Source organism: Schistocerca gregaria, chromosome 6, assembly GCF_023897955.1.
Source record: "Schistocerca gregaria isolate iqSchGreg1 chromosome 6, iqSchGreg1.2, whole genome shotgun sequence".
In the NCBI taxonomy this organism is placed as follows: domain Eukaryota; kingdom Metazoa; phylum Arthropoda; class Insecta; order Orthoptera; family Acrididae; genus Schistocerca; species Schistocerca gregaria.
In genome coordinates, this window is record NC_064925.1 from 496,606,389 (window position 1) to 496,632,161 (window position 25,773).

Sequence of the window (25,773 nt, forward strand, 5' to 3'; positions counted from 1 at the left end):
CTAAATCTGGATGACTGGTGGAGATTTGAGTGTGCTAACCACTGTGCTACCTTACTCAGTCAACTTGCAGACTGGAAGTGGTGGTGTGGGGGTGAAGGTTTGGCAATTGTGATTATTGCCACAGCCACTGGTCTCATGGGATTGGCTGAATGTGTACCATGCTCCCATGTGATCTTCACCCCACTGCATCCTAGTTAGTAGTTAATTTTACAGTATTTTGTACAGAGTACAGTCTAAAAATACAACCACACCTTCCATCAGAACTTCAACTATCTCTCATTCTGTCCCACAATGAGGGATATCCTTTCCTCTGAAGTGGTATTCAATCACTCTCACCATATGCAACACCCTAAGTCCATCCCCCAGCCACTACCGTTCCAATGTTGTACCCAATACCGTTTTTACTCGAATCTAAGCCGCACCTTTTTTCCGGTTTTTGTAATCCAAAAAACCGCCTGCGGCTTAGAATTGAGTGCAAAGCAAGCGGAAATTCTGAAAAATGTTGGTAGGTGCGGCCACGACTAACTTCTGCAGTCGAATATATGTAGGCATACTTTGCAGACACAAAGATAAATACTGGCGCCAAAACCTCTGCGTCAGAAAAAAAAACCACAGAGAAAAATGTAAACATTATGCCATGTATTCTTTCATGTTTGCTACTATCTCATTTAAATCCCGTCTGCCTAATAAACTACGAAACTAGAGTGAGACAACAGCAAACGCAGAAGAATATAAATATCATGTCATGTTTATATTCATATTATTCTTATGCTGAATAGTGACACATTCAGAAATGAGGCACGGCAACTAACAAGATTTTTAAATTTAAGATGACTAATTTATGTGCAGAATGTAATGTACTAAAGAAGCGTCTGCAAAGATTTTCAAACGGAGAAAATTTTTCGCTAAACTCTCGTTCAGAACATCTTCTACAGTCTATTATTTGGTTCTTGTTGATCATTATCAAAGGAAGCAACAGTATAAGTAACAACAAATAGCAGAATTTTGCCATTGTTTTGCTTATGAGACAATTGCTCCCTTTCTTTTTTCTTTTTTTTTTATTGTAAGCCACGGTACCCCACACAAAAACAAGTAATGCTGTGAGCGGCGACAGGTCGTGAGCACTCAGTATCAGAATGCGACAAACAATGCACGACACAGTACAATAATGTGTTTTCAGCTTAAAGTGACATAAACACCTATAACAAAGAGAACGACACTTATCAGATCATAGCAAAATAAGCAATCGATTCAAACCAGATGAAGCACGTGAAAAAAGGAAGGGTACCCGTATAAATACGTGCAGAGCACCTGACACATGGCAATGGCTACTTGGTAAAGCTTAAGTGTTAAACTTACGACTCGACCCAAACTACTGCAGCTGTATTCAAAAAGATTTCGGGCTTGCAGCCGGTTGTTGTGGTAGCTGTGTCTTCATCCGTTCGACCTCAGTTGTGTTTCATGTTACAACGGACCGACTTTGTTTCGGTTTGGAGGGGTGGTCGAAAACCTCTCTCTCACCTTGAATTTTGAGTCTCAAATTTCAGGAGCAGCTTAGATTCAGGAATTTTTTTTTTCTCCATTTCGAGTCTCATTTTTCAGGTGCGGCTTAGAAATGGCTCTGAGCACTATGGGACTTAACATCGATGGTCATCAGTCCCCTAGAACTTAGAACTACTTAAACCTAACCAACCTAAGGACATCATCACACAACACCCAGCCATCACGAGGCAGAGAAAATCCCTGACCCCGCCAGGAATCGAACCAGGGAACCTGGGCTTGGGAAGCGAGAATGCTACCGCATGACCACGAGATGCGGGCGGTGCATCTTAGATTCGAGTAAATACAGTAGGTCATTCTCCATGGATGACCAATGTGCAAGCCTGTATCATACATCATACACCACTATCTATTCCATTCCAGTCATAGGCATTTCCTGTCTGGTCAAAGGCAGTGCAAAGGCAATCAGGTTTTATATCAGCTATGCTGTAAATACCTGGAAGTTTTTATGTTTGTATGATAAATAACCTGTTCTCTACATGCTGGTCACTGCCGAACTGTAGCTAATCACAAACTTGACCTGCCTTCAGCATCTGCTCCTCTGAATGGCATGCTCTCCATTCTTACAACCACACTGGCCTCAATGTGTACTAGTTCTCTTTTGAGCCACTCCATACTGTCTCCCACATCCTAACCCTTTCTTCCCCTTCACATCAAACTTGACACACCTGTACATGCTACTGCACAGGATCACTTTTTGCTACTATTGTTAGTAGGGACAAGCAAATTTTGTGGAAACAACAACACAAAAATAACAGCTTTTAGCAAAAAATGCAAAATTGGTGATTCTTACAAGATATCACAAAATTTAAATCTTCCTGTTGAAAATCTTAAGATAGTAATTTCTTAATTTTTGTAATTGCTGGTTATTGAATGTTGAAATAGCATTTTGTCTTCTAATCTCCTCGAGGTTGAGGTTTGTGCGTAATCTTAAAATGATAATTCAGTGGGTTCATTTCACATTTAAATTGGCAAACCACAGAATTTGGTAAAAGAAAAAAAAACATATTTGTAGAAGAAAAAACACAGAATTTGTTGGAAGCAACACTTAATCCGGCAAAAGAACACTGCATCTGGCAAAAACAACAAATTTGTCAAAAACAACACCAAATTTTTGAAAACAACTTGTAATTTGGGAAAACACAATTTCACAAAAAACTGAATTTGGCAAGAAATAATGTGGGGGAAAAAAACCAAATTTGGCAAAAAATTTCCCAAAAAAAACCATTGAATTTGGCAACAATCATGGAATCTGAAGAGGACCAACACCAAATCTGGAAAGTAAAAAAAAAGAAAAAGGAAAAAAAAGTGATTTTACAATCATCACCAATTTTGGAAGGGGGGGGGGGGGGACCTGTACCAAATTCAGCAAGAATGTGCACCGAAAATGGCAAAAAAACAGTACCAAAAAGGCAATAAAATTTCACTGAATTTCGAAAAATAACTATGAATTTGATTATAAGACACCTAATTTGGCAAAAAGTAACACTCAATCTGACTTTAAATAAAACCTGATTTGGCAATAAATAAATAAATACAGACATCAAATAAGGCAAAAAAGACACGATGTCACAGCAGAAATAACAAATATGTTGGTAAAAATAACACTGAATCTGCCAAAAAAGTAGTAACATATTTGACAAAAAGTAACTTCGAATTTGGCCAAAAATAACACTGAATTTTGCCAAAAAATAAAACTATTTTTTCCTGTCCCTAATGATAAATGCTTAACTTTAGTGGAAATCTGTCCCCAAGGATTGAAGCACACCATACCTGGAACTCATTTTTCCCGAATTTAGCTGCACAAATGAGCCAAACAATTTGGCACATGACCTAGTTACTTCCTATTTCATTAATTTTGCTACCCAAACCTATTTATCTTGATCCATACATGGAAAAGGTACCATACACTATCACATCACTTTCTGCAAATTTCACTTCATTCACAACATACTCAAAGTTAATAAAGTTTGATAGGCATCTGCTAGCTTCTTAAGACACCCTCTGGGGTGCCACATCACGTATTGCAGCTCATATAAAACCTTCCATCCCTCCACAGACCAATGGCAGCATTGTTTGTTTCACACTGAGCAATGACAGCCATTAGTTCACGTATTGGTGGCTTTTCAGCAGCAGCAACAACAACTTAAAAACCAAGTAGTATTGCCTTTTCACAATGGTCTGAGCACGATAGTGCTTGGTACCAATATGTTCCAAAATGCCATGCATGAAAATGCGATTTTTCAGGGGGTCATATCTTGCATTACATCTGTCAGAGAGATAAGGGGTCAAGTGTTTGGATAGCCCCTGGCCTAGTGACCATACGTATAGCTACCAGAAGAATAAACACACTGTAGCTGTCCTAAAGTACAGGTTCAAACTTTAAACATTACACACTTCCTCCAGCCAAGGCAACTGGGACTATAAAGAAACTGCTGCTTCATGGGGCACTTCCTGAATGAAAATACCAATTGTGGAGCTGTCCACTTCACTTCTATAATTTCTATTCAAAGCATATCATAATTTTTCCCACATGTTCTTAAGATGACATTCTTGGGGAACTTTGAGACTTATCAATATCATTATCCGTTACTGACATCCACAGGTTCAAAGTTGCTGTATTTATGCACATAATATACAGTCTGACAAAAATGTAGTTTTAACTGATGTAGTGAACACATAGCAAGGGTTCTAAAGGGTTCTGAAGTCATAAAACTATGTTTTTAGTCAGCATTTATTCACCCATAAAACTTTATGATTCACTGTCTCTGTATAATGACACCTCATGTCTATACAAATATGTGCAAAGTACTATTGCAGTGACAAAAACTGGGCTATAAAGTGTTTTAACATGCCTTTAAAGAACTTAAAATGACTGCCAAAGGTTACACAAAACTGAAAGGATGCAAATTTAGTCAGATATTTTTAATAACATTTCCATTAAATCATAATCTGGACATTTTTGATGAACTATTATTGATGAATGAAGTATTCAGAAAAAATTGTGTGTTACCCTAACATTATACATAATTATTTGTTGTTTATACACATCAAAGTATATTAATATATTGTATATTAATATATTGTTGTTTATACATGTCAAAGTATATTAATATATTGAAGTATATAAATAAAGTGTCAACTCTTCACTGACCTATAGAATTCATTTTATATAAGCAGCACATTCTGCTGTAGCAGAGAAAAGAAGGGAACCAGTGGCGAATGTGTGTGTGTGTGTGTGTGTGTGTGTGTGTGTGTGTGTGTGTGTGCGCGCGCGAGTGTACACCTGTCCTTTTTTTCCCCCCTAAGGGAAGTCTTTCCGCTCCCGGGATTAGAATGACTCCTTACCCTCTCCCTTAAAACCCACATCCTTTCGTCTTTCCCTCTCCTTCCTGAAGAAGCAACCATCGGTTGTGAAAGCTAGTAATTCTGTGTGTGTGTGTGTGTGTGTTTTGTTCATTGTGCCTGTCTGCCGGCGCTTTCCCGCTTGGTAAGTCTTGGAATCTTTGTTTTTAATATATTTTTCCCATGTGTATATGTGAATGTATGCATGCATGCATACATACATACATACATACATAGATCATGTTCCATAAATACCATCAAAGAAAATGGCCCTCTGTGCTGTGGTGTAAGTATAGTTATGCATTGACACTGGCAACTACTGCAGGCTACTTCTGTAAAATATCTTAACTAATACTGACTAGTACTCATCAACTCATAATTAAGAGAATTACTTTCATATATCCAGTCACTACGTGTTATTAGGTTTATGGCAATTGACACTGACTTTTAGTAACAAAATCATTTGGAAATTGAGGATGATAAGAGATATGCATGCATGAACGAAGAGCATCCCTTAATGTACATTCTAAGCAATATTCAAGTTCTGAAAGCCTCATTTCAAGTAAGAATCAAGACCTGGGAACCTTAAGTGCAGTAACAGAATCAGAATAATGTACACACTTTTCTGTCCGGGACGCTTACAATCATAGACTAAGAATTAGGATGTGTACAATTACATGTTTATGACAATTCTTGTATTAATTTTTATTTGTCTCATATTTGAAGACTACTTTACTAATGTGCTGTTAAATGGCTGCTATATCTAAGCATGTTAATTCATGAGTAAAATAAGTATTCTATATTCACAATGGTTTCTTCAGTCTGGATCTATGTAACAATAATGCAAATCAATGAAACTATGTACAACAAGAGGTGTGCATATCTTATTTACCACTGAGAAAGAATGTTAAGGAAAATGGAAGACACTAGCTATTTCTGGTAAGCGGTGTACTTTCATCTGATGACCTTTAATTAACTAAGTATGGTGTTAGTAGTACAGTTACAAACACACACAGATATACACATATTTACCGCTTTGGCTTCAAGTGCAACTTTTGCAAAACCGAGTCTTTTCTTCCACATTAGTCTGTAGTATGAATCTCCAAACTGTGCTTCATACACACCACCTGGTGAAATAGCAAGCAGGTTATTTTCCTTCAGTATATTAGCACATGTGTGCACTGTGCCAGGTATGACTCCCAGCACCTCAGATACAATTGTCCAACCTACAAAAAAAATTATACATTATAAAAATATTGATACACTTAATAAGGTACAATGTAGCAGACTTCAATACATATAATCCATTCTGTCAGTACTTTTGTTACCTAATTAATACAGAATTATTTAATTTTTAAGTGCACACCTACATATCTAAACTCAAGACATTAACAAACACACACACACACACACACACACACACACACACACACACACACACACACACACACACACACACAAGCTGTTAAAGAACAAAAATCATAACAAAAGAAGAGAGAAGACATATGATGACATGATATTTCATAGTGAGGGATGGCACAACTATGTGTATTTTAAGCAAAGTTTGTCTTTACAGTCTCAGTTGTGTGACAAAATGACTGATGACTAGTCTTGACAATAAAAATGATCATCTTCAGAATTGAGTGTTTACAATTGATGATAAGTCAACTCGAATAAAGAGCAGATATATGTGGCTGGCTATTTCTTAGACTCTATGCCTGTTAGTATATGAGGAGGATACCACATCATAAGCAAATGATCACCAGCCTCTCCAGAGAATCTGAGAAAGGCTAGCTGCCTTCACCAAAGCAGCTAGCCACGTGCAAAAACTGAGTATTGCCTCTGAACCCTAACAGAAAGAATCACTTGTGGTGACATGAGTGATCATTTGAAGCTGGGTGCGTGCAGCATGTTTAATCACCATTGACAGAGCCTCTTGCACATCCCAGACAAGGCCCATACAATCAGAGTGGACTTGCTCATTATTTGCTTAAAAGGGCATATCACCTGCCTAACACTGGAGCTCCCAATGAGCAGCACACCCAGCCTCTACACTTGTCTGAAACATTGAGGAAGATCAGGCCCAGTCTCAAAATAAAAAATATCCAATGTTGTCTCAGATGTACTTCAACAAGTATCAGTGCACCAATGCAAAGCCAGTGCCTTGGCCACAGGGCAATACCACTTTGTTATTTATCACAGCTGAGTAGCAGTGCTCTCATATACAATCTGCAATAAAAAATGTTGCAAAATTAGGAGAATATTACTGAAAAATTGGTATTCAGTATAATCATTAGCAACTGATACTACAAAAAATGAAATGTAAAACATTGCACCTAGATAGATAAAATTTCTCGATATTGTTTAAGCACATTATCAGCAACGAAACACCTGACACTCTAATATTGTTTTTCAGCTTACATCAGTGTTAACTAACTTAACGCCCATGAGCTTTTAATAGTGACTTCTCCTCTGTCACTCCCAAGTGGAATGAAAACTGTATGTGATAGTTCTTAGATGATGGTCTATCTATAAAAGTCTCACTAGACACTTAAGTTACTTTAACTCAATGCATCTGCATTAGATACAAATAAAATAAATTCTTAGAGACAATATTCCCTCCAGGGACCCAGTCAGAAATTGATTTTGTGTGAGAGAGGAAGGGTTCATATAAAGACAATCCATGATATGGAAGTCTTGCAGCAGAAGTGAGGTAAAGAAGAAATACCGATCCTGTGAGAAAAAATAGTTCAGGAAACCCAAAAATAGCAACTGTAGAGGCCAAGAGTTTCACACATACCAGAAAGACTCCAGCACAAGCAGCTGCACATGAGTATTTAGATCTCTCCAGGAGATGTTCCTGAGGTGTGGCATTCATCAAGGCACCAGCACAGAACAAAACAGGTTCACTGGTATTGATACTTAGACAAAAAGTTCAGCAGAGGATATTTCACAAAAAAAAAATATGTCTTGACTGGTGAGAGACAATATTAACCCACAATCAAATACCATCTGATGCTTAGTGCTTCCTCATGAGGAGCCCACACAGCAAGATTAAGAGAAGTCACCGATGTGAGGACAAAAGGGAAACCTCATTGTCATTATAACTGTCTACCTGTTCTCTAGGCACTTTCTACACAATGAGTGCTGAACTGTAAGTGACATGCTGCTTACATCAAGTCATGTCTTTTGGACTTTGAAGCACCTCAAGTGAAATTATATTTCTTTCCTTTTGCAGAACAACAAACCACAAATGCATGTTCAATACCCCTTCATCCACTCTTAACCAAACAGTCTACCTTGAGCTACACTACAGATCAGTCAGTCACAACATCCTACATTCCAAAAACTAATACAAATGCAAAAGAAATACTTAGTTAGTGTAGGTATGATGTCATATGCCACATCATCATTACATTATGAGACAAAATTCAACATGCAGTATTGGTAGATTCAGTTGAGCATAAATGCAAGACTAGCAGTAATACCAGCCAATATTTTGCAGACTAAAAATTCACAAATACTACCCAGCCCATTTACTTGATATGAAATCATGTGGCTTCCTCTTTCCTATGACTGAAGAAAAGATGTAACTGCAGATATTTTCTTAAGCTGAACATAGTATATCAGTGCATCAAATGATATTCACCAAAAAAATCGACTAGAACCATTGGTGATGAAGGGAAAGGTGCATAAAGTTTTGTGGGAAATATTTTTATAGGCGTACTGAAAACATTTATTACAACAGGTTCACTAAGGACACTTTTAGCACAATTCTAATAAATGTTTTTAAAACCATATATGTACATGAAATCTGTTAAATCAGAACCGAGAACTAACATTTCAAGTAAGAGGGCACAAAAAGTAAAGGTACGTGTTTATCCAAGATATTTCAATTTCTTCAAACATTGTAAGTTAACTGCAATTATAGCAAACAATATCTATCATTTACAACAACAGTACAAGAAGTTAAAATGATTTTTTTCAGTCTGTGTCTGTTTTGGTGCAAACTGGAACTCTGTATTCTGCTGCAAAAGTCTTCAACAAGCTACAATCTGATACAAAACAAGAAATTGTGAATCCCTACCAACTCAAAAGATTATATGGGGGGAACTACGGGAGCCACCAACTTGGACACAGAAAGTATGGAGCGACAGGAAATACTGGATAAAAATCGAGAGCAGGCCTCGGAGACACTACCTGTATAATGTGCTAAGGATATGATGTCGCCAGGTGGTGTCATATGCTTTGCATGGATCAAAAAAGACAGAAACCAGGTGTTGGCATCTGGAAAAGGCTGTTCAGATGGCAGACTCGAGGGACACACGATTACCAGTGGTAGAGCACCCTTGGCAGAAGCCGCCCTGACACAAAGCCTCCAGGACCCATCCCAACCACCGACACACCATACACTCCAGCAGCTCACAAACAACAATGGTGAGGCTGATAGCTATCCACATGAAGTGGGTTTTTGTCAGGTTTGAGCACCAGAACAATGGTGCTAAGACACCATCGCACCAGATCCAGTTGAAGATGACGAGGAGACGGCGTTTGTAGTGACACGAGAGATGTTTAATCATCTGACTGTGAATCCGATCTGGCCCAGGAGCTGTGTCGGGGCACTGTGCAAGTGCGCTGAGGAGCTCCCACTCCGTAAATGGGGCATTATATGGTTCACTGTGGCGTATAGTGAACAAGAGGACTTTCCTTTCCATCCGTCGTTTGTGGGTGTGAAAGGCTGTGGGGATAGTTTGCTGATGCAGAAGCTCCAGCATTGTGCTCAGCAAAGTGCTCGGCAATCGCGATTGTGTCGGTACATAGCACACCATTGATGTTAACACCGGGAACACTTTTTGGGGTCTAGTACCCGAAAACATGTTTGATCTTCGTCCAGACTTGGGGAGATGACGTATGGCACCCAATGGTCGACACGTACCTCTCCCAACACACCTCTTTCTGTCATGTTATAAGCTGGCGCACACGGGCACGGAGCCGCATGAAGGCTATCAGATCCTCTATGGAAGGGTGTCCCTTATGTTGCTGTAGAGCTCGCCGATGTCCTGCAATTGCCTCAACGACTTCCGGCAACCACTAAGGGACTGTCTTTCCCTGAGGGAACCCTAAAGAGCAAGGAATCGCATGTTCTGCTGCAGAAACGATTGTGATAGTCACCTGCTTAACCATCACATCAATGTTACCATGTGGGGCAAAGTCAACGGTGATATCAGAGGAGGAAGTTTTCCAGTTCACCTAGTTTAAAGCCCATCTGGGCAGGTGTCCGTGGGCCTGACGCCGGGGCAGTTACAGGAAGATGGGGAAGTGGTCACTACCACACAGGTTGTCATGTGCTCTCCAGTGGATAGATGGGAGAAGCCCTGGGCTGCAAATCAATAAATCAATGCCCAAGTTACTACCTCGAGCCACACTGAAATGTGTGGCAGCCCCAACATTTAAGAGGCCGAGGTCGAACTGAGACAATAAAGTTTCGACATCTTTGCCTCAGCCAGTAAGCATGATGTCACCCCACAAGGGGTTATGGGCATTAAAATCTCCCAAAAGTAGGAAAGGTTTAGGGAGTTGATCAATCAGTGCAGCTAATTCATTCAGAGGTACTGAATCATATGGAGGAAGATATACATTGCAGACAGTTATTTCCTGCATCGTCCGTATCTGACAGCCACAGCTTCAAGAGGGGTTTGAAGGGGGCACAGTTTCACTACAGACTGAGTTTAGGACATAAATGCAAACTCCACCCGACACTTGATTGTAGTCACTATGGTTCCTGTAATATTCCGTATAGCCACAGAGGACAGGGGTCCGCATTGCTGGGAAGCAGGTTCCTGGAGGGCTATGCAGAAAGCAGGTGTAAAGTTTAACAGTTTCCGTGGCTCAGCCAGGCAGAGGTAAAAACTGCCACAATTTCACTGGAGGATGACTTCATCGTAAGACTGGGAAGCCATGAACATTCAATGAGGCAGGTTACACCTCAGGGTCACCTGTTGGCACCACCTTATTGCCTGAGCAGTCTATATCAATTGTGACTGAGGCTCCGGCAAGATTTAGGTCCTCAGCAGATGCCAGAATCTCCATCCCATCCTCAAACACAGCCTTACTCTTCTGTGGCTCAGAAGTGGGGACTGAAATCCTTGATGGTTGGGGAGGTGTTGCTCACAAAGTAGGTGGCGTGGGAGCAACAGGGAGGGAATTGCCCCTGAGACTCACAGTTATCAGGTATATTTTATAATACTAACACGAACCTAGCAACCACTAGCTGAATCCAAGACCATTGAGTAACATTAACAGCTTCTTAAGAGTGTAGCTTTCCTGATGGTTAACAAACAAAAATACTTCTGGAGATTGTCATATTTAAATATATGTTTAATTATAATTGACATTGATGAATCAAGCTGTGAGATACATACAGTTAGGCATGTATACAGTGCCATGTCCACTGCAGGTTTACTGGATGTGAGTGGGGGAAGTGTTTTATTGTTTCTTTCCAATACTAACATCTCAGACAAGCACCATTCATTCATACCAATCAGCTGCATGGACTCATGAAAGCATCAGTTAGTTAATTATAATAAATTATTTGTGTTAACATTAATGTGCACCTTAGTTTTTTGGACCTACTGACAACTAATAAAAAAACTGGTTTTATTTAAACAGGCTACCAGTTTTTTTAATGGAAATGCATCCATGGAATACGAGGAGTTGTCAATGAAAAATTATTTTATGTTAGTTTTAAAACTCGCTTTGCTACCTGTCAGACATTTTATGTTACTGTGTGAATGTTCAGATTTTGCTGCATACTGAACTCCTTTCTGAGCCACTGAGTAATGAAGGTCTTTTTTCCTTTAGTGTATGGACATCACTGTTGTTCTCACACTGTGATGGCTCATTTATCACAAATGTTATTAGAATATACACATAATGTGATAGCCTACTCCTTGATGAGGCACCTACATAATGTCCATGGGTGAACACCATTTATTGTTCTTATTGCTCACTTTTATGCAATAAATACCCACTAAGTGATGATTTACCTGAGATAATTATTGTGTAAGACATTATTGAGTGGAAATATGCAAAAAATGTCAACAAGTTGATTCTTTTGTTTCCAAGATTAGCAATCATATAAAGGGTAAAATTAGGTGAACTTAGTTGTTTGAGAAGCTCAGTAATACACTTGTTCCATTTTCAGTTTTCATCAGTGTGTACATCCAAGCATGTGGAGCAGTGTACTCTATTTACTGACTCCTCTTCCTGTGTTACATCAATTTTGGTGTAACCAGTTGCTGTACTGAATTGAATATAGTGTAACAAGTTTCTTGTGCTGGTCATTTTCACAGCAGCTGTATATAAATTACAGTGGTTAAAAAGGAGAACACCTTTTGCATGCTGCCCATTAAGTTTTTTTATTTATCTTGTGTGCCCAGATGAGTTTCGCCTAAATTACAAGGCAGTTTCTGTGGCTGTCCTGAAATACCACAAACTTTTTGTTTGCATATACAGGTTATCATCTGTACTTATATATTTAAAACAGTTCACCAAGATTTTTACAATAAAATGGAAAGGTACTTCCAGATCAGTATCTAATTAATTATATCTAAGCCAAACAGCTTTCTCTCTTTTGTCAAACTGGCTGAAAGTTTCCACTTTTCTTTTTGTCACTGTTGACTACACAATGAAAACAGTGGCAAAAAGTTAAGTGCACACTTATTACTCTCACACTTGCTGTCATTTACCTGTTTCATTCTTTTTGTTGTTGTTGTCTTTGTCACTCAACTACGTAGGTAGAGCTTTTATCTTTTAATTGCTCCACAATGTGTCATTTACTTTATTATGCAGTGTACCTATCTTGTTTTATTTTATATTGTTGACGAGTTCGATTTCATGGAAAGATTCAAAGATGAATAAAGCATCTGTAGTTGCAGTTATTTAAGACAGAAACAAACATCAAGCATTTTACATTAATAATAAGTAATGCCACTTGACAATATACATAATACTTCTTAAGATCTCAGTTGGAAGACAGCTGATTAAATAATGATAAAATATTCCAATGAAAACACACACACACACACACACACACACACACACACACACACACACACACACACACACACACACAGGTGTGGCTCCTTACAGCAGAAGAGTTGAAGGGGAAGGAAGAGTGTGAAGGAAAAAGACTGGAGAGGTTTAGGAACAGGGGTACATTTTGTAAAATTCACCCGAACCCCAGATTTGGGGAGACTTAACGGATGGGATGAGAAGTAAAGGCTGATTGTTTGGGACTGCACCGGACAAGACTGAAAACTTGAGAGGTTAAATTAGGAAGACAGAGTAATATGCAAGACTGAGATTTTTGATAAAAAATTGTGCATTAGTTAATAAGAGTGAAAAGTTAAGTGCATTGTATGTGACACAGATGGAAGGTGAGACAATGAAAAATAGATAGGTCAGAAAATGAAAGATGTTGAAAACTAAAATGAAGTGAAGAAAGGAATAGTTACTGTGAATAAATGCTGTGACAGAAGGAATTAACATAAATTAAGGCCAAGTGGGTGGTGAGAAACAAGGACATGTTGTAGCACTAGTTCCCACCTGTGGAGTTCTGAAAAACTGGCATTTGAGGGAGGAACACAGATGGCGCATGTGGTGAAACAGTCACCAAGGTTACGATTGCCGCCTTGTTGAAATGCTCTGCAATAAAATATTGTGTATTTTTGGTATACACCCTCTGCTTATGCCGATTAATCCTAACTGGCAACTAAGTGGTAATCATGCCGATGTAAAAGGCCAAACAGTGTTTACGCAACAGATGATATATGACATGTCATTTTACAGGTGGCTCTCCCTTTGATAATATATGTTTTGCCAGTTATAGGGCTGATATGGGTGGTGGTAGGAGGGTGTACAGGGCAAGTCTTGCAGCAGGGACAGTCACAGGGGTAGGAGCCATAGGGCAGGGAGATGGGTGCAGAAGGGGCATAAGGTCTGCCAAGGATATTGCAGAGATTGGGAGGGCAATGAAAAGCTATTCTATGTGTTGTGGGCAAAATCTCAGACAGAATGGACCTAATTTCATGGCATGATTCTTGGAAGTAATGTCTTTGTTGAATTAGCTGATTAATACATTCAAGACCAGGATGATATTTAGTGACAAGTCCAGCACTCTGAAGTTGTTTTTTGTGGGAATCAGCAGTGCGATGCCACGGGAAACACATTTTTCAACTAGGTTGATGAGGTAATCCTTTTATCTTCTTCCTGTGATCCACAAACCCAATCATCCTGGCCACTCAATAGTTGCTGGCTTCAGAGCACCCCTGAACATATATCTGCCTTCACTGGTCAACACCTGCAACCCATAGTCCAAAGACTTCCCTCCTATATTAAAGATACCAACAATTTCCTAGATCATCTTAAATCCGTGCCCGCCCCACTCCCACCACACACCTTGATTGTCACCATTGATGCCAGGTCCCTCTATACCAACATCCCCCACATACATGGTTTGTCTGCTGCTGAACATTTCCTCAGTCAGTGCCCACCTGATTCCAAATCTATGACATCCTTCCTGCTCACCTTAATCAACTTTATACTTACCAACAACTACTTCACCTTTGAGGGGCAGACGTTCAAACAGATCAGGGGTACGGTCATGGGAACAAAGATGGCTACTTGCTATGCCAATTTTATCATGGATTGCTTGAAGGGGGATTCCCTGGTATTCACAAGCCTTCAGTGCCTGGTTTGGTTTAGATACATTGATGACATCTTTGCCATATGGACACATGGTGATGCTGACCAGTTAAAATTCCTGGTATCTCTAAATACCTTCTCCCGATTAAATTTCATATGGTCCTATTCTGAATTCCTCAATGTTGATCCCATCTTCATGGAAGGCCAGTTACACATTTCCGTCCCCATAAAACCTACTAACAAACACCACCACTTACATTTCTACAGTTGCCATCATTTCCATGTCAAATGTTCCCTCCCATAAAGCCTTGGCATTCAAGGCAAATATATTTGTTCAGATGCAGACTCTTTACAGCAATACACCACCATTCTCACCTCAGCTTTCACTGGACGTAATTACCCCACCAGCCTAGTTCAAAAGCCAATTTCCCGGGCTGTCCCATCCATTCCTGGTAGTGATGACCTCTCCAAGAGAGGACTTTAGAGCAAACCACTTGACACAAAGTATTATGTATTAATCAGCTATTTCCACAAGGCCATGACTTCCTGAAATCATCCCCTGAAATCAGATCCATTCTGTCTGAGATTTTGCCTGTCACACATAGCCTATACTCCTTCTGCATCATCTCCCTTTCATATGATTCCTACACCTGTGACCGTCACGGCTGCCATGTGCACCCTCCTACTGCCACCTATGCACACCCTGTAACTGGCAAAACATATGCTACCAAAGGAAGAACCACCTGTGACATGACATGTTCTATACCAGCTGTAATTTAACAATGTTCAGCCTTTTACATCAACGTGACCACCACATTGTTATCAGTCAGGTTGAATGGGCAGAGGCAGAGGGTGTATACTGGCAACACACAATATCCTGTTGCAAACCATGCTTTACAACATGACAGTTGAGACATCGGTGCCTGTTTCACCACATGCACCATCTGGATACTTCCTACAAACGCCATTTTCTCAGAACTCTGCAGTTGAGAACTAGTGCTACATGTCCTTGGTTCTCACTGCCCACCTGACCTCAATTTAAGTTAATTCCTTCTGTCTCAGCATTTCTTCATAGAAACTACTCTTTCATTTTCTGACACTCATATTTTTGGGCTTCCCACCTCCCACTTCCGTTATGTACAATGCACTCAGCTTTTCACTCATTTTAATTGTTGCTTGATGTTTCAGTAATCTCTATCTTGCATATTGCCCTGTCTTCCACCTTTATCCTCTCAGGTTTTCAAATCTCACCCAGTGCTGTTCCCAACAATCAGTCATTCCTTCTCATTCCATCTGGTAAGTCTCCTCTGACCCGGTGTTCTGGGCGACTTTTCCGAACTCTACCTCTTTTCCAAAACATCTCCAGTCCTTTTAAGTTTCAGGGTGCATTGATTTTAATTTTTTTCCTTGTGTGGATCTTCATATTTTGATGGCACAATGACTGCTCTATTTAATTCTGGGTGTGGAGCCATATAAATATTGCTGCTTCTTTTAATATTTCGGCTGTGTATCATTCAGCTGTCTTCAAAGTGAGATGAAAGACTGACGCACTAGCATGCACTCTGTCCTTTTACACTCGCAGACTGTGTCACTGCACATGGGCCACAGATGCACCAGTGCCTGACACATTGATCACTAGCCAAGAAGTACAGTGTTTATGGATTAGACCTGTACATGCCTGGTCGATCCTCACTGGAATGTCGATGTATCACTGCGAGCTGCACTGTTGCGATGTCTTTGTAAGTTTATTACTGGTAGTACCAGATTCCATTAATTATCCAAGCTGAAGCCACTATCTCTACTGGACTGTACAAGTTGTCTGTCCGATATATGAAAGGTCACATTTGCTGGGTATCTCCTTAATGCTAACCTTCAGGAGCACCAAGTCATCTTTAATGGAACCCAAGGACGCTGCTGTCTTCCGTGGAAGACAAAAAAAAAAAAAAAAAAAAAAAAAAAAAAAAAAAAAAAAAAAAAAAATCACTAACTTTGTGCTTGCTGAGGATTTGTCTTATTGTGTACAAACAGCTACCACCATCCTTCCCAGATGATGAGTGTTCTCAGATATTTGGTTCATAGTGCCCATGTGGGGAGTGGAGGGGAGAGCAAGGGAGGTAAGGAGAGGCGAGGGGAAGGGGATGAGAGGCGAGGGGAAGGGGATGAGAGGCGGGGGGAAGGGGATGAGAGGCGGGGGGAAGAGGGAAGGGGGAAGGGGGAAGGGGGAAGGGGGAAGGGGGAAGGGGATGAGAGGGGAGAGGAAGGGAAGGGGATGGGATGGGAGGGGCGAGCAGGGGAATGAGGGGCGAGCAGGGGAATGAGGGGCGAGCAGGGGAATGAGGGGCGAGCAGGGGAATGAGGGGCGAGCAGGGGAGGGGCGAGCAGGGGAGAGGCGAGAGTCAGGGCGAGAGGGAGAGAGGGAGAGAGAGAGAGAGAGAGAGAGAGAGAGAGAGAAGCTGGTGTTAGTAGGAAGGATCCAGACAGCAGAGTAATCAATGAAGTGAAGCCAGTTGCGTTGGGCAGCTTGTCAAGCAAATGGGTGGTCCAGCTATCTCACCACCTTCTGGCTTATTTGCTTAACTTAGTACTTCTCAGCTCAACAAGCCACTTCCATCGATGTTGACTTTCACTTCAAAGATGGCTACATCGGTACCTCCATCCAAATCAAACCTAGAAACCACCAGCAATATCTTCACTTGGACAGGTGCCACCAATTCGACACCAAGGAGTTCCTAACAGCCTAGCCACCAGTGTGTCGTATCTTTAGCGATAAGCAGTCCCTCTCGAAACATACCAAGGATCTCACTGAGGCCTTCACAGACAATCTCATACAGAAACAGGTCTCCTGTGCCTTGTCTCTCAAGTCATTTACCAGCTCCCACATTCCCACTGTCTGGTTACTCCCCTTGTGCCTCAGTCCACCCATGACTGGAGAAACTGAATCCAACCCCTTCAACAGTGGTATTCCGCCACCTAATGAACCTAAGCAATATCCTTGTCCATCCCTACTCTACTGCTGCTCCCAACTCCATGCCTCATATCCCTGTAACAGATATAGATGCAATATTTATCCCATACTTCTTCCCACCACCACCACCACCTTCTCCAGTCCAATCACAACCATCACCTATTCCACCAAATGCAGGGCTACATGTGGAAGCAGTAATGTAAGCTACAAACTAAGCTGCAACAACTGTGCTGCTTCCTACATGGGCATGACAAACAACAAGCTGTCTGTCCACTTGAATGGCCACTGACAAACTGTGGCCAAGAGACAGCTGGACCATCCAGTTACTGAACATGCTGCCCATCACAACATGATTCAGTTCCATGACTACTTCATAATGCAGGTGGGAATTTCCCCGCAATATACTATTTGATCAAAAGTATCTGGACACCTGGCTGAAAATGACTTACAAGTTCGTGGTTACCTCCACTGGTAATACTGGAATTCAGTATGGTGTTGGCCCACCCTTAGCCTTGATGACAGCTTCCACTCTCACAGACATACATTCAATCAGGTGTCCGAAGGTTTATTGGGGAATGGCAACCCATTCTTCAGGGAATGCTTCACTGAGGACAGGTATGGATGTCGATCGGCGAGGCCTGGCATGATTTGGAATTCCAAAACATCCCAAAGTTGTTCTATAGGATTCAGGACAGGACTCTGTGCAGGTCAGTCCATTACAATGAATTATTGCCATGTACCCACTCTGCCACAGGTGGTCCATTATGAACAGGTTCTCAATCATGTTGAAAGATGCAACCGACACCCTTGAATTGCTCTTCAACAGTGGGAAGCAAGAAGGTGCTTAAAACATCAATTAAGGCCTGTATTGTGATAGAGCCAAGCAAAATAATAAGGGGTGCAAGCCCCCTCCATGAAAAACATGGCCACACAATAACACCACCACCTCCAAATTTTACTGTTGGCACTACACATGTTGACAGATTACGTTTACCGGGCATTCACCATACCCACACCCTGCCATCTGATCGCTACATTGTGTACCATGACTTGTCACTCGACACATTTTTCCACTGTTCAACCATCCAATGTTTACGCTCCTTACACCAAGCAAGGTGTCATTTGGCATTTACCAGTGTGGTGAGTGGCTTATGAGCAGCAGCTCGACCATGAAATCCAAGTTTTCTCACCTCCCACCTACTGTCTTAGTACTTGCAGTGGGTCCTGATGCAGATTGGGATTCCTACTTTATGGTCTGGATAGATGTCTGCCTATTACACATTACGACCCTCTTCAACTCTTGGCGGTCTCTGTCAGTCAACAGACACGGTCGGCCTGTACGCTTTTGTGCTGTACGTCTCCTTTCACGTTTCCAATTCATTATCACATTGGAAACAGTGGACCTAGGGATGTTTAGGAGTGTGGAAATCTCATGTACAAATGTATTACAAGTGACACCCAATCATCTGACCACATTCGAACTCCATGAGTCCAGCGGAGCGCCCCATTCTGCTCTCTCACAATGTCTAATGACTACTGAGGTTGCTGATATGGAGTAGCTGGCAGTAGGTGGCAGCACAATGCACCTAATATGAAAAACATATGTTTTTGGGGGTTCCGGATACTTTTGATCACCTAGTGTATATCACAAGTTACAGTAACACCCGTGGACTCAACTTTCACTAGTCCCTGTCCTTCATACACCTATTCCCTCACCTGTTCTCACTCTAGCACTACACAGCCTTCTGTTCCATCAACGCACCCACTAATTTGTCTGTGTCTTTCCACGAATCCCTCCTCTACTTCGCTCCTTTTATGCTTCCCCCTCCCGCTCCCCCTCAAACCTCCAGATAGCATCTAGCAGCCCTACCCTGTCCCCACCCCATCCCTGCATGCTCCCATAAACAGCACTATGCCCCCCCTCACCCCTACCATGCTATCTCTCCCCCTTCCCATCCCAACCCAACCTGCTCCTTATCCCTATCACCCAGATTGCTGCTCCCGACTGAAAGTAGTTCACATGTATAGCAGTCCAGTGGTTGTGTGTGTGTGTGTGTGTGTGTGTGTGTGTGTGTGTGTGTGTGTGTGAGGAGGTCTTTTGACTGAAAGTAGTTCACATGTATAGCAGTCTTTTTGTTGTGCCTGTCTGGGGCTCCTCTCCTCTATATAGTGAGTAGCAATGTTTCATAATATATAAGGTAAGTGTACCAAGAAGGCAGGCCCTATAACTGTGTAAATATAGTGGGGGATAGGTTGGAGGATGTCGTGTAGAGAGACACTACATTTGAAGGGAAAAGAAGGAAAGGTGATTTAATAGGAGAAAAGGATGTATCTTAGGAATTAGGTGAAAGTAGTATAATGAACTTTAAACATGAAAAACGGGAAAGACAAACAGTCACCTATAATGGATCAATGTGCAGAGTACAGCTCTATGAAAGTAAGATTTTTAAGTAATCAGAATGTAACTTCAAAAAAATTAACTTTAAGGCAAAAAACCTATTATGAAATGAAAGAATAGGCAGAGTGCTATGGTACTTACGAGACATCAATGTCTTTAAGATTATTTCTTGTAACTAAAGTATGTAAAAGCACAATCAGTTTTGTTTATCAAAATTTGTATTAGAAGTCAGAGTCATGTAAAATATTCAGTTATTAACACATACCAGCCCGGCATCCTGGTTAAAAAACCATAAGATTAGCAGAAATGTTTGTCATAATAAAGCAATACTATGGAAAGATGTAAAGTATGTTACTCTCCCCAAATTAATTTTGTTATTAATTTTCTAATAGAGTGTTATAAAACTCTTTTAGAAGTATAATTATTCATGAAGATGTATTGTGACTGTTACCAAAAGTTTCATTATCAAACTGGTTTTTAATGGGTGAATATAGGTACGCTTATGTATCAAAAAAGATTACTATTCACAGTTAAAGACTTCTAAACGGTGCAAAGATTCCAGTTACACTGAGATGACAAGAGATCACAAGATAAAGCCTAATATTGTGTCGACCACCTTTTGCCTGGCACAGTGCAGCAACTCTATGTGGCATAGACTCAATAAGTCGTTGGAAGTCCCCTGCAGGAATATTGAGCAATGCTGCCTCCATAGCCGGCCACAACTGCAAAAGTGTTACAGAATTTTTTGCATAAACCAACCTCTCGATTACATCCCATAAATGTTGAAAGGGATTCATGTTGGGCAAATGGGTGGCCAAATAGTTTGCTCAAATTGTCCAGAATGTTCTCTAAACCATCTTCAAACATTTATGGCCTGGTGACATTTTGCTCATACATAAAAATTCCATAGTTGTTTGGGAACATGAAGTCTCTGAATAGCTGCAAATGGTTTGTTTCCAAGTAACCAAACACAACCATTTCCAGTCAATGGTCGATTCAGTTGGCTCAGAGGACCCAGTCCATTCCATGTAAACAAAGCCCACACCATTATGAAGCCACCACCAGCTTGCGCAGTGCCTTGTTGTTTGCTTAGGTCCATGGCTTCATGGGCTCTGCACAACACTCTAATACTACCGTCAGCTCGTATCAGCTGAAACTGGAACTCGTCTGACCAGCCCATGATTTTCCAGTTGTCTAGGGTCCAACTGATATGGTCATGAGCTCAGGACAGGTGCTGTAGGCTGTTTTGTGCTGTTAGCAGGCACTTGCACTACTATTAATGCCAAATGTAGCCACAATATCCTAATGGGTACGTTCATCATACATCCCACATTGACTTCTGCTGTTATTTTGCACTGTGTCACTTGTCTGTTCACATCAACAACTCCATGCAAACACTGCTGCTCTCAGTGAAGGCCATCAGCCACTGCATTGTCCATGGTGAGAGGTAATGCCTGAAATTGGGTGTTCTTGGCACACGCTAGATACTGTGGGTACTTGCAGGATTACATAATCATTCTCGAAATAGAATATCCCTTGCATCTAGCTCTAACTACCATTCAGTGTTAATTCCACTTGTGCGGTCATAATCCCATTGAAACCTTTTCACATGAATCACCTGAGTACAAATAACAGCTCTGCCGATGCACTGTCCTTTTATACCTTGCGTGTGTGATACTACTGCCAACTGTATATGTGCATAAACTATCCGATGACTTGTCACCTCATTGTATGTGCCACACGCCAGTCAGCTGCAGATGAATAGTGCCCTATTTCCATTTTTGTTTAGATGCAGTTAACTGTTATTCTAACAAATTACGACACGGTCACAGGAGCCAGCGAAAGTGCTCGTTGGGCAATGTGACCTTGTACCTGATGCCTACATTGCTTTATTTGACAATATTTTACATTAATGACTGAATGCCTCTCCCATGTGTATCTTGCCCTGTCGTTACATAGCATAAAGTGCATCACTTATTTGCTCCATTTTCTACCATCTTTCATTTTACTTTTGCATTTGATTTTCCCTTCTCTTTTTATATAATACATTTAATTAACAAGCTATTTTTATTAAGCAACTATTAAAATATTTTATTATACTTTTCTTGCAGTGGCATGTCGCAGGGTATGTGAGGCTCTCTGGTGGTTAAGTTCCTCTGACTTCTAGCCTAAGCTGCGTTCTGGCGGCTGCGCCAACAGATGTCGCTGATCATTTACTTCAGTCTTTTGTTTTAATCTTTCCTTAGTTATTCTATCAGCTTTATGTTATTTAATGAACTCTATGAGCATGTAATTGTGTATCTTATTATTATTATCTAAAATGACCACCAGAACATCTCCGAGTCATATATTATCACTTAACCGTTTCCTTTCAACAATTTTAAATTTAACTTTATCTGCGTTTTTAGTTATTACACTTCATCCACTGTAATAACTTGTACATTTGGCGAGCCCACTATAGACTTTACTATTGTACTCTTTATTTCTTAAATACTGCACAATCTTTATAACTGAGGGATGTGTGTAGACTTCTAATGAGCTTATGCCATAAACATATGTTGTGGTTACTATGTGCAGTCTGTTATGATTAGTAGTGATAGAGGCAGTGTGGCTTTGCCATAACTGTGGCCTAGTTTACATAATATTTTACATATGTGTGATGATGTTATGCTGATTTTGAATATATTTTGTGACACTGTCACTACGGCTTTATTACACACACATCAGAAAAAGTTTTGCATCACTTCAGTTCTCAGAGTTCCAGAACCTGTACAGAAAATTGGAATAAAGATAAACATAAACATCTTTTCCGCCCTTTTTATTGCTCATGAAAACCACACACTGTATGTTGTACCACCATAAAGCAAGACCTTCAGAGAGGGTGGTCCAGACTGCTGTACACACCAGTACCTCTAATACCCAGCAGCATGTCCTCTTGCATTGATACATGCCTGTATTTGTCGTGGCATACTATCAACAAATTTGTCAAGGCACCATTGGTCCAAATTTTCAGACTACTCAACGGTGACTTGGCATAGATCCCTCAAAGTGGTTGGTAGGTCATGTTGTCCATAAACAGCTCTTTTCAATCTATCCCAGGCAGGTTTGATAGGTTTCATGTCTGGAGAACATGCTGGCCACATTAGTCGAGCAATGTCATTATCCTGTAGGAAGTTATTCACAAGATGTGCACGTCCATGAAGACGAATGCCTCACCAATATGCTGCTGATATGGTTGCACTATCGGTCGGAGGATGGCATTCACCTATCATACAGCCGTTATGGCGCCTTCCATAACCACCAGTGGCATACGTTGGCTTCACATAATGCCACTCCAAAACAGCAGGAAACCTCCCTCCACCTTGCTGCACTCACTGGACAGAGTGTGTAAGGTGCTCAGCCTGACTGGATTGCCCACAAACACTTTTCTGGCGATTGTCTGGTTGAAGGAATATGCAACACTCATTGATGAAGAGAACTTGATGCCAATCCTGAGTGCTCCATTTGCATGTTGTTGGGCCCATCTGTACCGTGCTGCATGGTGTCGTGGTTGCAAAGATGGACCTCACCATGGATATCGGGAGTGAAGTTGTTCATCTTGCAGCCTATTGCACACAGTTTGAGTCTTAACACTACGACCTGTGGCTGCACGAAAAGCATTATACAACATGATAGCATTGCTGTCAGTGTTCCTCCAAGCCATAATCCAAAGGTAGAGGTCATCTACTGCAGTAGTAGCCCTTGGGCTGCCTGAGTGAGGCACATCATCGACAGTTCCTCTCTCTTCGTATCTCCTCCATGTCTGAACAACACCGCTTTGTTTCACTCCAAGACGCCTGTACACTTTCCTTGTTGAGAGCCCTTCCTGGCACAAAGTAACAATGTGGGTGCAATCAAACCATGGTATTGACCATCGAGGCATGGTTGAATTTCAGACAAAATGAGTTGTCTACCTCCTTCCTGGTGGAATGACTGGAACTGATTGGCTGTTGGACCTCCTCTGTCCAATAGGTACTGCTCATCTTTACATCTTTGGGTGGATTTAGTGACATCTCTCAACAGTCAAAGGGACTGTTGTCTGTGATACAATATCCACAGTCAATGTCTGTCTTCAGGATTCTGGGAGCTGGGGTGATGCAAAACATTTTTGATATGTGTATTAGGACACGTCATAAAATATGTTTGTCTCATCATACAGGATAACAATTATTGAACTATATGAAAAAAAATGTAAATTAGTTACAAACTACAGTGTGCACACACTTTATTCAAAATGTAAACATCACTACAGATATTCAGATTTAGGTTATGACATGTTCGATATGCCTGACATCATTGGCGATGAAGTGGTGCAGAAAAATAATGAAATTCTGCATGGCCCACTCAAGTGTCAGACCATCAATGCTGTTGATGACCTCCTAAATGCCTTTTTTCAGCTCAGCAATGGTTTTGGGGTTACTGCTGTACACCTTGTCTTTAATATAGCCCCACAAAAAGGAGTTGTATGTGTTCTGATCCGGAGCCAACTGAGGCCCATGCCAGTGGCTTGTGGATACTCCAGAGCCAGAATGCGGTCCCCAACATGTTCCTCCAGGAGATCAAACACTCTCCTTCTTCGGTGGGCGTTGAGCTCCGTCTCACATGAACCAAATCTTGTCTATACCGGGGTCACTTTGGATAATGGGAATGAAATCATCTTCAAAACCTTCACATACCATTCGGTAGTCACCATGCCACCAAGGAATATTGCACCAATTATTCTGTGACTGGACACTGCACACCACACAGTCCACAGTCACCCGTTGAGGGTGAAGAGGCTTCTCAAACGCAAAATGCAGATTCTCAGTCCCCCAAATGCGTCAGTTTTGCTTATTGATGAATCCATCCAAACAAAAGTAGGTTTTATCACTAAAACAAACCATGCTAATTCCTATTATGCCCCACGGCCAAGCCTGCAGTTTCAACGCCCTAATGCAAACCTTTCAGAAGTTATGACGATTTTATTTCATATACTTCAATAATTGTCATCCTGTATTTTACACGCATGCTTTCATAGTCATGAAAATAGTAATTTTTCATTGGGGCATATTTTATTATTCTAAGATGTAATCTGTTCACTAGTTGTATTTAGTTTCCAATGTTTTGAAGCAGATTTGAAGATGGTCATTGCTGACTGAAACCAGTAGTCTATGGACCAAACTGTTATTCTTTCACAAACATCAACATGGACATGTGATTGTTATGCTACCAATAGAAGAAAAACAGCAGTTATTTATTTCAACTTGGAAAGAGGTATTCCCCCGCTATCCCCCTTTTTCAACAACTAGCATTCCTGCCACATTAAATGTAGCCTATTTAAGTACACATTACACTCTAAATTCCTTTTACTAACACCTGGCCTCAATATTAAGTAAGCGTTTGCCAAAGAAATGCAATCACCTGGTATTTTGAAGAGGAACCTGTCTGCAACTGTATGTATAAGACGATTCTTAAAAAGGTAGGCCTTCGATATAAAATAATACAAGTCAACAGGAATAGCACCATGATAGTAAACAATTAAGGCAGGTGATTCATCTGGGATGTTATCCATTCCATTGACTTCATAACCTGGAAATAAAATAGTATTATTTAACTCCAAAATATTCTGCAATTGAGGTACGTAATAGCTACACAATAGCTACATAACAGAATAAGCAAATACTGATTTACTACATTTTTAAAAATACTCATTACACAAAAATAACACAAATAGTAAAGAAATTCAACATTTTTCTCTATTTACCTTGCTATGTCAATTTGT

At 40.7% G+C, this 25,773-nt stretch overlaps 1 protein-coding gene across 2 annotated transcripts in view; it reads right to left on the reverse strand.

Annotated features, from left to right (window-relative positions):
• The window catches only part of LOC126278968 (transmembrane protein 68), a 104,406-nt gene that overhangs the window by 16,499 nt on the left and 62,134 nt on the right, over positions 1-25,773 (reverse strand). Inside the window, exons 4-5 of one of the 2 annotated variants that reach the window (XM_049979261.1) lie at positions 25,413-25,580; positions 5,938-6,131 (exon numbers count right to left, since the gene is read on the reverse strand). In XM_049979261.1, the coding sequence (XP_049835218.1) occupies positions 5,938-6,131; positions 25,413-25,580 (362 nt within the window). The remainder of the gene's footprint in view (positions 1-5,937; positions 6,132-25,412; positions 25,581-25,773) is intronic. The other variant, XM_049979263.1, reaches the window with a different exon arrangement.